At 40.4% G+C, this 15,305-nt stretch overlaps 2 protein-coding genes across 3 annotated transcripts; both read right to left on the bottom strand.

Moving 5' to 3' along the window:
* Positions 1-3,182: 3,182 nt before the first annotated feature.
* On the bottom strand, positions 3,183-6,011 carry LOC146306116 (G-protein coupled receptor 4). The gene is made up of 2 exons (XM_084712499.1): positions 4,895-6,011; positions 3,183-3,608 (listed from the first exon to the last, which is right to left on the bottom strand). Exons 1-2 carry the CDS (start codon positions 5,473-5,475, stop codon positions 3,185-3,187), a joined length of 1,005 nt encoding a protein of 334 aa, XP_084568625.1. The 5' UTR covers positions 5,476-6,011; the 3' UTR covers positions 3,183-3,184.
* Positions 6,012-10,144: 4,133 nt separating this feature from the next.
* On the bottom strand, positions 10,145-14,953 carry ugt5g1 (UDP glucuronosyltransferase 5 family, polypeptide G1). Of its 2 annotated transcripts, none has more exons than XM_084711948.1 (2): positions 14,922-14,953; positions 10,145-11,834 (listed from the first exon to the last, which is right to left on the bottom strand). In XM_084711948.1, exon 2 carries the CDS (start codon positions 11,829-11,831, stop codon positions 10,245-10,247), a length of 1,587 nt encoding a protein of 528 aa, XP_084568074.1. In that variant the 5' UTR covers positions 11,832-11,834; positions 14,922-14,953; the 3' UTR covers positions 10,145-10,244. The 2 variants fall into 2 exon arrangements, with proteins under 2 accessions (XP_084568074.1, XP_084568073.1); XM_084711947.1 differs by lacking the exon at positions 14,922-14,953 and adding an exon at positions 13,963-14,253.
* Positions 14,954-15,305: the final 352 nt, after the last annotated feature.

The following is a 15,305-nucleotide window of genomic DNA, read 5'->3' as shown; positions in this document are numbered from 1 at the left end:
AGAATGCATAAAGGTTAGCAGGTGGTCAGATGACTCATGGAGGACAGAGGCAGATTTCTATTAGGCTGGTAATACTGGTTCCAATAAACAGAAAAAGTAAACGAATAATGACAAATTATCTGAATGAAATTAAAAAGGTAATTAAATTATATTGTTTGTTCCCAAATTATTAGTATGTTTAGCTATTGGTCACAGACAAACATAAGCACAGGGATAATTATACAATATGATGTCATTATACTTTCTCACTGCTGGTGAGTACTGATCCTGCCTCTTTTTGGTCTGTTCTATTTGGTCTGTCTAGTTCTAACTATCAGACAGTAGCTGGCTAGTTACATCTGATACCTGACATTAGCAAAACACTAACTAGCAAGCCAATCTACACAAACTAACTATTCAGTTTCCTTGAATCTGCATCAATCATTAGCCTGCAAGTTAGTTAAATTCATTTGTGACTAATATGGTCACTTTTTCTTTTATAAGTCCCCAAGAACATAATTAAACATCATCAAAATGTGTTTCTTTAAGAACTAGACTAAAACAGGGAAAGGAGAAATTCCCGCCCAGAGCAAAAAGGGGCAGGACTTAGAATGAATAATGCAGCATTCCATGAGGCAGCAACATTACAGTGGTTGTGTGGTCTGATATCTTTCTAAAAAACAAAACTGGCATAATCCCCTCCACTTTTAATGTGATACACAGGCAAGAAGTGTTACATTTAATTGATGGAAACTCAAAAAAAGCAGAGTGGAGTCAACTGGATTTTGTTGCACTGATACAAATTAGTGGTGTGGCAAAGTATGCTACGCTAAATTTAGAGTCATTCCATCCCTGCTCAATATTTTTGCTGTCAATTCCCCCAACTATTACGACCGATGTCTCAACAAGTGCTTACTGAGTGTATCTTCTGATCAATATCATTGCAGCATACATTGTTATATTCCCAAGAACATTTAAGGATTTAGTCAGCCTTACTATACAGTGTGTAGAGATAACTTAACCTCTGATTTAATGATAAGAAAACAAACAAAAAAATGATTGCTTTTTTAGTTTGTCACTTTGTAAATACAGTTTTGACTACAGATGTCTCTCACTAGATGTTATCAGTAGCTATGGGAGCTGACACAAGCAAATATATATAGAGAGATACTGTATGCTGTAGCTGTTTATACATACATACATACATATATATATTTTTTAAGTCTTTCATTTTGTGTTGTGTATCTGCTTCATTGTACATGTAATATTGAAACTGTGACATTTCTAAACAATAAAGAACCTTGCAACTATATAACCACAGTCATTCTTATGTTTCCATCATGATTCACAGCAGTTCTGTGTTTGAAATGACTGACAAACAAGTCACTGTACAGTCACTTTTAATTGTTGTAAACATAGCAGTAAAAAAAAAAAGTAAAAAAAAAACAAAAGTATTGTGAAATGACCACAATATTTTATTTTAATACACTGGTCAGGAACTTTGAAAAGAAACAACAAACAAAAAAATCAGACAAACTGTATTTCCTTAGTCTTCATTTGACATGGATATCACAAAAGAGTGGACAAATATGAAACAATGGATTTCCATATTTCTTCGTCATTATATAGTGTTGAATTTATGTAAGCAACAGTTCAAGTCTTTGAAATAAAGCAGTAGGGGAGACAGGGGACAATTGCAACACTTTTCACACTTCTCTCAGCTACTTAGAAACTATGTGGACTAGACCAACCTAATTAAACTTACATTTTACATTTCAATATGTTTACTTCATATTTATTTGAAAGGAGGTAGTCATATATTGCAATTAACCCCAATAAACATATAAACAAATATGCATTGTTTTACAATATTATAGTATTATTAAGTTGTTTAGTAAAACTTATCAAATAAGTTTGTTTGTGTGTTGAACACAGGCCTACTTTGAGTCAATGTGACAATTAGTGATGGGAATTCCGCCTCTTTTTAGCGAACTGGTTCTTTTGGCTCGGCTCCCTAAAAAGAGCCAGCTCTTTCGGCTCCCAAGTGGCTCCTCAGATTTTTTTGTTGCTCAAATTAATTTATTACCAAAAATAATGTAAAATGAATTACTAATGTAAAAAACATACATTATATCAAATGTTTATTATTTGTATGGCTTTATTTATATACTCAACATACTCAACATGGAGGAGAGTACTACAATATTAAGCAGAGGGCTTAATTTTGACAACAAACAACCCATATTATATTAATTACTAATTTTCTGTGTAATTGTAATATTTAATACTGGATATATCAGTCTTCTGTTGTGCAATGAAGTTTTAATCTGTCAACTGGCAGATATTTTGTCTGATAATAATAAAGATTATATATATGACTTATATATGACTTGGTTTTACAAGGCAGATAAAAGAACAGATGTTACATGTATCAGAAGGGGGATCTCTTCTATTTTAACTTCAATCAGTGATCAAGAACACACTTTATTTCTTCAGCTATGATTGTGGTCTGCAGACGACAGGTAACCTACAGGTGGTCTCTTCCTCTATTCTCTCTTAACTCTGTTGAAAACTGTGCAAGTTGACTGTAGATTTTCGTCTCCACTTCCTGCTGCGGCCGCCTGATCTCGTCTACTTTCCAGACGAGGCACAGTTCATCTCAGACGAGTGTATTTTCTCACCTTTCAAGCGTGTTGTCTCTGTCTGTAGCGCATGTTCTCTCTCGTCTCCCTCCCTCCTGTTCCTGTGCTCACTGTGTTGTGTGTCTATAACCGCTCCCCTCCCCCTTCTACTCAGTGTGGACAAACACACATGCCACCAATCATGTGCGACTTTAACAGAAAAAAAGAGGAGAAAAAACAAATTGGCTCCCAATCAAGAGCCAGTTCTCGTCGTTCACTTCAAAGAGCCGGCTCTAAGATCCGGATTGTTCGCGACCGACACATCACTAGTGACAATGTGGGTGTAACTGGAGGAATATGACTTGTTGCATCTGTCCCCTGTAGCAACTGTCCCTAGTCTACCCCATTTAGATCATCATGAGAAAATAAAAAACTCACGTAGTGGAATTGTTTTAGCTGAAGTAGTTGAAACACTCTATATGTTCATAATGAGTTGTAGCTCACACTGCACAAAAACAATACATGTGCATTTCCACTGGGTGGCACAACTGCTTCAAATAAAGACCGGCTATCAGGTGTCCAGGTTATATTGCTAGAAGATTATTATGCCCAGTTTCACTCTCCCTCTGGTGGTTTGCGTGAGCTCTGGTGCTCAGGGTGATCTTTTTGCTGGTGTTCTGCCCCCTTCCCAAACAGGGCAGGGACCTTTGCAGCTCTAGCCGGGCATCAGGGCACAGGAAGATGTAGAAGAGGGGATCCAGCAGGGTGTTCAGGCTGGTCAGACCATAGCACAGGCGATAGACGAGGAAAATGGAACGCTCAAATCCACATGGCTCATTAGTCAACAGCAAAGACACAAATCTGTATCCGCACACAAGGTGATAGGGTCCGAACACTACGATGAAGTTGACAGTGATCACGACCAGGATGCCCACGATTTTGTGGCGCTCGTGGTCAGAGAGGGATGGGGATCGTCGGAGTGTCACCCCAATGTGGGCTGAGGTGTAGCTAAGGGAGGAACAGAGGTGAAGATGAGAACACAGCTCATCAACCAACAGAATTTGCAAAACGACATAATGTCCCCTGAAGACGGGAAAATCTGAGGCTTCCTTGTTGAACTATTGCTCACATACAATGAAAAGTAGCTCACTATCACAGTGATTTCTGATGTGTACATTTCCTTCATATTTTCAGCTGTAACTGACACTTTAGCAATTGATCCTTCCAAAACCCCACCCACTGTTGCTCTGTGCTCCAATAACAGTTGACCAAACTTGGTACATTGGTCAACTTTCTCCTGCCCCTGTAAGAGTGACATATAGGGCCCCATCTTAAGTTAGCTAATGTTGGCAAAATGCTAAGTAACTGGCTAGCTAATATTACCAAAATTCTAACTAAATACTTAGCTAATGATAGATGAAGATTAGCTAGCTAGTTGGCACATATTTGCTTACATTAGCTTAATTAAGAGGTGGATATACATTGGTTTTACAGGTCCCCCAACAACACCTTTTAACCATCTTCAAAATTTGATTTTCTTTTCAATACAGCCTGACCTAGCATATAGCATATCTAAATACAGGAAACAGGAAACAGGAAAGGAGAAAGGTGACTGAAGTACCATTGCTTCAACTGTCATTGGAGGACAGAGCAAAAAGGAGCGGGACTTAAGAAGAGTCAGTTGTTTAAGTTTATTATGCTATTTCTACTTGAGATTAGAAAATTGTCGTCCCACAAATTTGACCACTTAAATTACTTAAAAATATCAGACGTTCTGGTGCATTAGAAAAGGCTGAATCATTTGTATGGAAGCCCATTTCCACCAGTGTGATGAAAAATAAAGATCATATAATCATTATAATGAGAAACTTTCCCAAAGTTGACTACTTTACAGTATCTCAAAATAATGATGTAGTATCTAAAACTAATGACTGATCACAAAATAATAAAACTATTTCTCAAAATACTCAAAAGCTATCTTAAAATAATGACTTGGTATCTCAAAATAATTAATGGCTTAGTATGTCAAAATAATGACTTAATATGCTGAAATAATGATTGTGTGTCAAGATAATGTTCTAGTGTCTCAAAGTAAAGACCTAGTATGTTCAAATAAAGATTCAGTGTGTCAAAATAAAGACTTAGTATGTCAAAATAGTGACTTAGTATCTGAAAATGATGACTTACTAACAGGATCTTTTTAATATATCACACTGGTCGAAACTGGCTTCCTTACATTTTTACATGTAGAGTCAAAGAGTGATATCCTCACTAGGTTCTTAGGGGTAACTCACCCTAATATGGCACATGGCAGCAGAAAGCCAAGGGCCACGGTGGTGATCTTGAAGCAGGCATATCCAGGGCTGACGGGGTACTGCTCCAGACACAACTTTCTGTCAGAGTCAAACACTGATGGCAGTAGCCCCGTCAGGCAGAACAGGAAAGTAAGTGTCCAAACTGCAACACCGGACACCGCTGCCACCCTGACAGTCCGCACCCTGCGGCTGCTCAGCGGGTACACGATGGCCAGGCAGCGGTCCAGCGCTATCAGGCACAGGAACATGACGCTGGCATAGACGTTTACGTAAAACACGTAACCTACCAGCTCACAGGTCAGCTGGCCGTAGGGCCAGCGGTGCGCACCTTGGAGATAAAGGATCCACAGTGGCAGGGTGAGCAGCTGGAGGAGGTCTGACAGCAGCAGGTTGAGGATGTAAACCAGCTGGCAGCCTCCCCCACCTGAGCGGCCCAGGTGGTACAGTCCCCAGAGAGACAGTAGGTTGCTGGGGAGACCCAAAGAGAAGATCACGCCATAGATGCAAGTCAGGCCAAATGTGTCTGTGTCCAAGGGGAGGTTGCAGCTGTCATTGGACATGTCTCTGGTGGTCAGGCACCTGACATGGGAAACTAAAGGTGACCTCGTTCAGGATGAGTCGGTGTAAAAATATCCATTCATTCACTCAAAAAGACAAAAAGCCTTGGTTGTTATCAGTTTGATGCATCCACTTGTTATTTGTCCATGCTGTAATATTCATAAATGCATTCTGCTGTGAAAAAGGTCAGGCTCAGATTTAGTGCTGTCAGTCAGCCAGTCTTCAAAGCATCCAGGATCCATCAGGAGAAACACACACCTGCAAATAGCAAGAGCATTCCCACATGATTTCGTATCAACAGGTTAAACCACCGAATTCAAACCAAGACTTTTCACTCACCTCTCAGGCCAACTTTGTTCCACAAAAGCTGCTGCTGCTGCTGCCCGCTCTGCAGCTGGGTGACCTGTACTCAAGAAATGTTGGGAACACGGTGTCTCAAGCGAGCCTTGTCTATTCTGTGATCGTTTCCTCCACAGGAAACCCACTTCTTCAGCTTTAAAGGCAACATCCTGAGGCAGGAGAACGCCTTTCTGCCCCAGAACAAAAACATACACTCTCTCTTTCTCCCTGTCTCTCCTACTTCAGTAGCTGACAGGATGATTGAGGTGGATATGGGCTGTGAGAGCAGGAACTAAAGTAGGGTGTCCACTAATGCCCTGCAGATTGTCAGCGGCTGGCTACAAGCCATTAAACACATTAACCCTTCTGCTATGCTGTATTTAAACAGGATTTTTAACACATTTGAGCCAGAATAAGGGTTGGTGGTAGGGATATAATTGTTATTGATAAAGTTACATTAGGGTTAGTCTCCAAAAACTGAATGTAAGTCAATACAAAGTGAAAAAATCAAAAACTAGGAGAGTGCACTTAGGAGAGTGCAGATTCCCACCTGGCAGATGGTGAAGCACCTGCTGCAATGCCACCACAACTGCCAGATGCAACCAGCAGAAATTTGCAGAGGTCCACCAACATTAACATGAACCCCATATATGTTATCCTGAGCTGAAACAAGATCTCAAACTGAAGCAGTTATCTATCGTTGGTTGAGAAGATATAGAAGTCAGCTATCAATAGTCGTATAAAACAGGGCAGTAAAAAAAATAGTATCCGGTGGTTTTTCAAATTTTGAGGTCCTTTAGCGTACAGTCAAAAAAGTACACAAAACAAATTAGGCTGATCGGTCCAGTAGCATTCAAGCTTAACTGCGGACAACGTGTAGTGTCCAGTGATCATGCAAAAATACTAATTTTTGTATTAAAAAATGGTTCTGTTTTTCTTAATTGATATATTCTATTCTATAATTCTATCTCTAAAACATTGGCTCTGATTTTCTGAATTAATGAGATAATTTTTCCTGTTAATTTAAACTGTTTTTTGGACTTTTTTTTTTTTTTTTTTTGAAAGCCAGAATAAATTGTTTCAAAATACTGTTTCCTTACACTGAGAAGGATCCACTTCATTTATAGTGTTTGCAGACAGTAAAAGGGTTTGATTTACCCAGAGTGAACTTTGCTCAGGAACCACTGGGAGAAGGAAAAAAATCTTACACAATTGAAATTGTTTTGGGGAAGAATGGGTATGTTGAGACAATGGGTGTTAGGCAGTATTTTTACCACAGAGTTCCAAAGGGAGGAGGGCCCAATCGCTCATTTTGTTTCCTTTACACCGACCTCTGATTTATTGAAGAATCCAAGATTGTAATTAATAAAGTGGCCTGAGACACTGCTACCAACTTTTGCTAATTCATCATTTAAGTGTCTGTGTCCCTATATAGACCACAGTAGACATGAAGAGACACATATAAGCTTTACACTCAGCTCTGAGGGGAAATGTCCCTGGAGTTGAGAGGCAGCGTGGTAAGTTGTCCCTGCAGCAGCCAGGCTTCACACTACAGGATGTTTTTATCTTGTCAATAGGGAGTTGTACATGCTTTATGCACATAGAAAGACAGGCATGAAGCCTTTGCAAAAAGGGAACACACAAGGTCAAAGCTTTAATGCTTGGGCCTGGGTGCCACTTCAGAGTTCTGCAAATTGAAAATCATACAGGAAGCTGCTGTGTGAAAACTGGCAACCTCATTTCGACATCCTCCTGCCACTCAGAAAACAGCCGTACTGGTGACAGACATTGTATTTGTACTATTTACTGCATGAGAACAGGGGAAAAGTCAGAATGATTCAGCTTTCAGAGCGCTTGCAAGGGGAAAGAAACAGGAAATTTACTTAACCACACACTCTAATATGATATAGTGCTACAATGAAGTACTACAGAGAGACTACAAGACAACTACATAACGCACTCTACGAAGACCACATCTATAGTGTGTGAATTATAATGGGCTCACAATGCTTTATGACGACACTCAAACACACACAATGGTTTCTCAGGACGGAGCCTTGAATAAGCAGTTGCTGATGTTCATTGCTTCATCTCACAGTGAGAATAAAGCTGAAAATAATATATTTTGTCTTTTTTTTTTACTTAAAACATAGTATATGCAGTAGTATAAGTGCCAATGTTCATAATGAAACACTGCCTACAAGCATCACACTGATATTTTTAAGACTATCGTGCCAGAGGAAGCACGATTTTACATGATCTCATGGGGTACAACAGGTACAAACATGACTTCAGCGACTTTCTCAGTTCACTTCAGCCTACTTCAAATCCAACAACCCGACACGGAAGATAAAAAGTACCGTCTTGTCACCATCCTGTGTCTCTGTCCATGTCCATTCAAGCAGTTAAATGGAGCATCCATGTTTTTTTCAGGTTGTAGTGGTGTTTGTAACTGAGATAGCAGAGCAGACTCAGCATATTCACACCTAATTTTATATACTTCACAATTTTTTAAATCATTCACATTTGGCTGAGTTGTTAATAACACGTGCCTGTGGTGTGACAAACTCAGAACACATATGTAACATTGCTTTACATGAACTTTTATATCTGTCAACAGTAGCATGTCAGCTAATCACAGCAGTCAGTTCACCTGCTTCCATCTCCTTGTAGACTTGTCCCTCTGCTCTTCTTGTCTTGGAGTTCATTGCTCCTACTAGCACGTGTGGGTGTGTGTGGCTGTGACGTTACTGTTTGTGGCACTTGTGTGTCAATTTGACCAGCTCAGGATTGGATATCTAACACTGTCTGGCCGGTCACTGGTCGAGCCAAAAACTGTCCAATTCTGGTAACCGGGCCGATCATTCAGTGAATCTTTAGTCTTAAGGTTCCATTCCTCAAGTACGTTCTAAACAAATTTTACTTGTAGCATTTTGACGTTTTACATAAAAACCATTTATGATGGAACATAGATTATTTTAATGTAATGGTGCATTGAAGATGCATCAGTCTGTACTTGAGGTGAGTATAAGTGAGTGTAGGTAGTCATGATGCATTATAAGCCCTATCAGTTAATCTCAAGTTTATAACTAGTGAAGAGCATCCACAAGACACTTGACCTTATAACTGTATGTATATGTCACGACTACAGTGTTTGATGGTATAGTCAATAAGAAAAAAACATTATGTGGGTTTATGAGTGTAGTCATGAAGCATTATGAACACACTATAGTTGTGGTCTTCAAATAAAGTTACGGACTATTTTCTTTCGTCTAATATGTGCTTGTTCAGTCCTTCACAGAGCTGGTTGAGAAAAAGGAATGAAATTCTAAGGCAAATACTGAAGCTCACACTTGCAACAAATGAGGCATCATCACCACAACAGGCTGTGCGTGGCCTGTCAAATAAGGTGTGAACTGCAGTATGTGTACTGGGCAGACTACATATGTTACTGTGCAACCTATTTTCTAAGTACTTGCTTTTATCTTTCCTCTGAGTCACTGCCATACATTGCCCTGTCACTAAACAAAAATGTTTTATTTTGAGGCGAAAATCTGTGCTGGTAAAATACAGAAATAAATAAATAATATGGTGAAACATCTTTAGCTCTATATTCTGATGCATAGCCTAGTTTGAATTTCAATGCTTGAGCTGACTTCTTGACCTGGTTGAATTTTCTTTTCCAAAATTTAGCAGCTACAGAAACAATTGTGTACACCACAAGCTCATTCTTGTTTCTGGTTTGCAGCTCTGAAGTGATCTCATGGTAAGACTCCACAAGCAGAATCTGAAATTTCCCATCATACATGCTTCTACACATACAGGCTGTATTTTGCTGATGTTTTCCTGGTATGTTAGCACATACTGTACTGTATGTTCGTCAAAGTCTAAGTGCAGTGTCCTCAAAAAAGGAGGAACTTGTTCAGAGATGTGAGATCTTTGATAAACAACTTGAAATGATATGCGTGTTGCTACTGTCAGGTGAAATTTCAATTTGATGTAAACTCCTGTCTGGGCAACATTTCGCACCACCAACCATCAGTTTACTCTCAGGTCAGAGCACTCTGGCATCACTGTGGTAAAAGTAAGGGATTTTACACATAAAGTTGTTTTTGCAATCAAAATATGACAACTATTAAAACTAGCCAAGAAATGTAGATGTTTTGCAGAATAATCATTCCTCACCTTTTAAAGTCTTGCTCTGTGCTCAGAACCTCGGTCATTTTTCCTGTAGTTCTAGATTAGAAAGGTAGTTAGCTAGCAACGTCTTTTAACCATCTTCAAATTGGTTTTCTTTTTGTGTCTGTGTGTAAAATAAATACCTCACACCAGTTATCACACTGATTACTTTATTTTCTGGAAAAGTTGCAATATAAGGTAGATATGTAGGTAACACTGGGCTGTCATGAAGCATGAGTTATTTTTCAGTAAGTTACTCTGCTTTTGTCTTTCTCCTGGACCTTCGGCAGCAGAGCATCCTAAAGAATAAGACTGAAGCCCAGACAAATGCTCCGATGAGGGCCATAATGAAAGCAGCTACATCCAGGCAGAAGTATGAGTACCAAGGCAGACTGAAACCTACTGACTGCAGATGGGCTGCTCCTTTGTTCCTGATGACGTACTCAATCCAAAAGATAGCGGTGTCCATAGGAGACATCGGCTGGTCATGGTGTAGTTGTGAGAGACGCTGTATGTTGTTACGGTATGAGGGAGTCTCGATGATGTCTTTTAGAGCCTCCAGGAAGTTTTCTTTGGTGAGCGATCCAGCCTCCACCACCCGAGCTGCCCCACGCACCTTCAGCCGGAGGAGGTTGTCAAACTGGTCAAAGAGGAGAGGCAGGCCCAGGACGGGAACGCCGTGGTAAATGGCCTCATACATGCCATTAGTGCCACCGTGGGCTACGAAGGCACGAGTCTTGGGGTGTCCCAGGAGGTCGTTCTGAGGCAGCCATTTCACCAGCAGGGTGTTATTGCCCAGGGATGAAGGCTTTTCACCGACAAACCTCCACACCACCTTCTGAGGGAGCTGAGCAAACGCAGCAGCGATGGCCTCTGTTACCTCGCGTGACAGGGCTGACACCAGTGTACCCAGAGACATGACCACCACCCCATGCTCACCAGAGCTCTGCATGAAGGCCTCCAGGTCGGCGGGGAGGGGACGAGCCTTTTTGCACTGGAAACCCCCTATGTAGACCACGCTGGGCATGGTGGGCCGAGGGAATTCAAAGACAAAATCTGTCCTTATCATCCAGATGTCAGCTGTGTGCTGCAGAGACAACATGTCAGTTCCAGGAGGGAAGTGTCGCTTGAGCACATCTGAGTAGGCAGGGTTAATGATTACATACTGTTCATAAACACTGTAGAGATAATGTAACATATTCTTGGTCCTTTCCAGAAAATCCATCTGATCATGAAGTTCACTTCCTGACACAGGGACATAGGAGACAGGGGAGGGAGCAATGGTCAGATGTCCCTCCCCTACATTAATCCAGCGCACATTGAAAACCATTGGCAGCTTGAGGTAACTCCCCAGAATAACCCCTGTCGGCAAAGCAGGGTCTGTTAACATTAAGTCAAACTTGGCATCTTGCAGTTTCTTCATGAAAACAGAGTCATCTAACATTGTAGCAGAAGCTCTGGCAAGGATGTCATGACCCGTTCTCATCATGTTAGTGATCAAGCGCTGTTGGCAGAAGGTGTGTATAAAAGTCGGCAACCTGCGACAATCCATAACGTCTAGGAGCATTTTATTGTAGTAGTTCATGTCTGTCTCATCCTCCAGCATTGGCGCATTAATAGAAGTGTAAATGGAAGAGTTACTAGGGATGTACCAGCTCTTGGCAGAGCGCATCACAGTGAGGTTGTGGCCTCTGGCGTGCAGCTCCCGGAGGATCACCTCCATGTTGATCCAGTGGCTGCCATCGACCGGCACTACCAGAATCTTACTGCCACTACACCAAGTGGGCCTGAGCAACAGGAAGCAGAGCCCTGTCAGGAATACAGGAATCATGTGGGACATTTCCTGTGAGAAACAGAGATGATTAGACTTGCAAATCCCAATAGCTTGAAGGTATAACCCTGCACCAAGTAGCATCAAAACTTCTCCAGTCAAATAATACTCGCATTTGATCATTTTTGTACCCAGATCTAGACTGTTCAGTTTTGCAAACATTTTTTGATTTCATGCAATTGGCTCACAACCAAAGCAGCAACGACCCATACAGGCCTTAGTGTGTTGAGCATACTGTATTTGCTTTTGCTTACAAAAAAGCTATTTACTAGCTTGTGAGTGCTAGCTTCAGTGTCACATTTTATCACCCCTCGGTGGGTAAAAAGTACCTGCATGAAAAGGTGTTGTACCAGTAGTGGTTGATATTAACAGACACAAAGGATTTGTTGCTCCTATAAGGAGCAACAAAGTTTGAGTAGGGAGAAGGGAGAAAATTGGGGTGGATGCATGGGTCAAAATCTTAAAGTTGTCTTTCTTTTTTCTGTTTTTTTTTTTTTTTTTCAACCCCAGATCCTGATCCTTTCCAACACCAAACCAGGTTTTGGTGCTTTAACCTAATCAAGTAATTTTGGTGTCTAAACCTTTGGTGCCTAAACCTAACCAAAGTACAACCATCAGCTGAAAAATTTCTCATCAGCGTGTAATATACCTGCCGATTCACTACAGGATATTGTGTGTGTTAGGAGTGAAAAGTACAGTGGACCAATGTGTTCATGCATGTGCATATGCAAAGTAGGTAAGTCCACATTACAAGGAATGATAGTGCAGCGATGCCTCATTATCAAGCACCATTATAGACTCAACTGAAGTATAAATGAAACTCATTTTTCATTAGGTAAATAAAGATCTAAGACTTATTTGGTGAACATAAAAGGTTTGTTTCTCTCAGATTTAGTTTGCTAAATAACAGTTAGTGAGCACTTCTCCTCTGCCAATATAATCCATCCACCTGACAGGTGTGACATAAAGAGAAGTTGATTACACAGCATGATTAAGACACAGATGAGTCTTGGACTTGTCAAAATAAAGGGCCACTCTCAAATGAGTAGTTCAGTCTTTTATTAGTTACTGAACAGTGGCTATTTCACATACAGCTGAAGACACAGGGCAAAGTCATGACGTGCCCTACTCTGCCTTCGGTTTGGTTACCCTGATTCTTACCCCAACCCCAACCAACCACTCATCATGTATAAACCTAACCAACCCTACTAATATAGACAACAAGAACTAGCCAGTCAGAGGCAGAGTTGTGCAGGTCATGACTTTGCTCTCTTGGGAAAACAGCTGGCATCTGTTGCAACAGTAATCATCAGCCAACTTTGCTTGTTTGCACTTTGTCTCTTTTTTGGCAAATGAATCTGAAACCGTAACTGTTACTGATTTAAGAGCATCCAATGAGTTTAAAATGAGGCTAAAGGTTCTCTGTGTGAAAAAGTTTAAAGTAGAGGAGGTCACCCAGTAGAGTGCAGATCCCAACCAGGCAACAGATGGTGAAGCACCTACCGCAATGCCACTACAACTGCCAGATGCAACCAGCAGAGATTTGTCAGATCTTCCAACACTACCATGCCATACATACACATACATTGTCCTGAGCTGCAACATGTATTTCAGACTGTTGCAGCTGTTGCTCATTTGTGGACCTTAGTGGCCAGTTAATAACAAAGAAGTAAAAATATAGAATTACTACTGAAGTTAGCCATTGACCTTTTGAATATAAAATGCCATCACCTCATCATTTTTCCCATCAGATATTTATTTGTAATTTTGTCATAATAATAATTGTAATATAATAATGTGTTAGTGAGGCTCAGTGACCTTCACCTTTGACGACACAAATTAGTATTACTACTACTCATGAACACACACATGCACACAAGGGAGTGATTACATGATCCACTTCTGGGGTAAATAAGAGCTAAGAGGTAGCAGTATTGCATAACTGAGTCATGTTGTGGGCTATGTATTTGTGTTACAGGACGGGAATAAATTTTTTTGAGTGCACTCTTCTAGTTGTCATGCTGTGTAAAAAAAACATATTTTTTGGCCCTGTGGCATTGGAATAAAAGATGATTAGTTAAAGCTAGTTTATTAGTGTGTTTTCTATTGTTAAATTGTTGAATTATGTCAAATGCCTCACCTTGTTCTTCTTCTTGTATCAATATCCAGATATCTGTCTTGAGCTCCAGGTCCTGAATGAGCGGCATTAATATGTGACTGGTGTTTCCACTCAGCTCAACCTTTACACACCTATTCTACTAGGCCAAAGTTCAGTACATGGATTATAGGAGACACACAAGGGCATGTGCCTTTTAATAAAGAGCAAAGGTCAATGTTGTCACAGCATGGTATACATTCTCTTCACATGTCCACTCATGTAAGAGATCAGACGAGATAAAGTTATCTGATGGATTTTGGACTGCACAATCATTAGAGTGTTTTTTTTTTTTTTTATTCCTGCTCAGCTTCAAATTGTTCCTAATTTCATTAGTTTTCATGAAAGCTTTCATTTCTTATAGATTCCTATTTGTGTGCTTACAGTCGGGTTCAATGCACAGACTTTACAGCCCTCTGATGAGGAAACTTCAGGCAGAGCGGGCCAGAAATCCAAACTGGGACACAGTCAGAGCGTGTGAGACGGGAGTGGCGGGGGAGTGAGGGAAGGAGGAAGCGGCAAGGTCACCCAGCGGAGGGAAAATAACGTGAGCAATGGAGATTACAATAAGTGCACGATCTGCGTCGACGTTCAACAGTCATATCAGTGAACTGCAGCCTTCCCCTCCTCTCTTTTTGCCTCTGTGGAGTTACATAAACTCGAGCCAGGGAACAACAGTCAGCATGAGGTAACAGCAGACATGGAGACATGCTGTGGCTTGTGGCTCATATACCTTGAGAATGCATGGCGAACTCAGATATATGTGTTTACCAAAGTGACGTTTATTTGGCTCGCTCCCTTGCTTTACAGCTTGACAAAAGCAAACGAAGTTAACCTGACTAAAGAGCGAACGTTCAGCTTCATTACTTTGCAGTTAATCACTTATGAGAATAACCCTTTTTTAAAGAATATGAGACATTAACAAGCATATCACTCCTACTTACAGTGAAGTGTAGTAGAAACCTTTAAGACGAGCTGGTTATGTGATCACATGACGAATCACATGAGTTCTCAGAGCAGCCAATCAGAAACAAGGATTTTCTGAAAAGAAAATCCATGCATTTTCTGAGTAATACAAAAGCCTATATGATTAAATATATTAAGTGTTAATGTGTGCGAAATAGCCTTTTTGTCTCCAGTAGCTTTTAACACATAAAATTAATAGGTGTTACCAACTATACTATACTATAAATAAGTATTATTATGATTATCATTGCTGCTAAGGTGCATGAGACAATATATAGAGTAAAGGGAAATTCCCACCCCTGCAAAAACATTGTACCACAGAGGATTAAACAAGAGAAAATAACTTATATAATAAAGAGAAA

This window comes from Lutjanus erythropterus, chromosome 23 (genome assembly GCF_056507025.1).
Source record: "Lutjanus erythropterus isolate fLutEry1 chromosome 23, fLutEry1.hap2, whole genome shotgun sequence".
Lineage (NCBI taxonomy): Eukaryota > Metazoa > Chordata > Actinopteri > Lutjaniformes > Lutjanidae > Lutjanus > Lutjanus erythropterus.
This window is presented reverse-complemented; position numbering and strand designations above follow the sequence as displayed.

Coding starts and splice junctions, on each gene's coding strand:
- LOC146306116 (XM_084712499.1), bottom strand. CDS start 5,475: ATGTCCAATGACAGCTGCAACCTCCCCTTGGACACAGACACATTTGGC. Junction 3,609..4,894: donor CTGCCATGTGCCATATTAGG/GTGAGTTACCCC, acceptor TTCCTCCCTTAG/CTACACCTCAGCCCACATTG.
- ugt5g1 (XM_084711948.1), bottom strand. CDS start 11,831: ATGTCCCACATGATTCCTGTATTCCTGACAGGGCTCTGCTTCCTGTTG.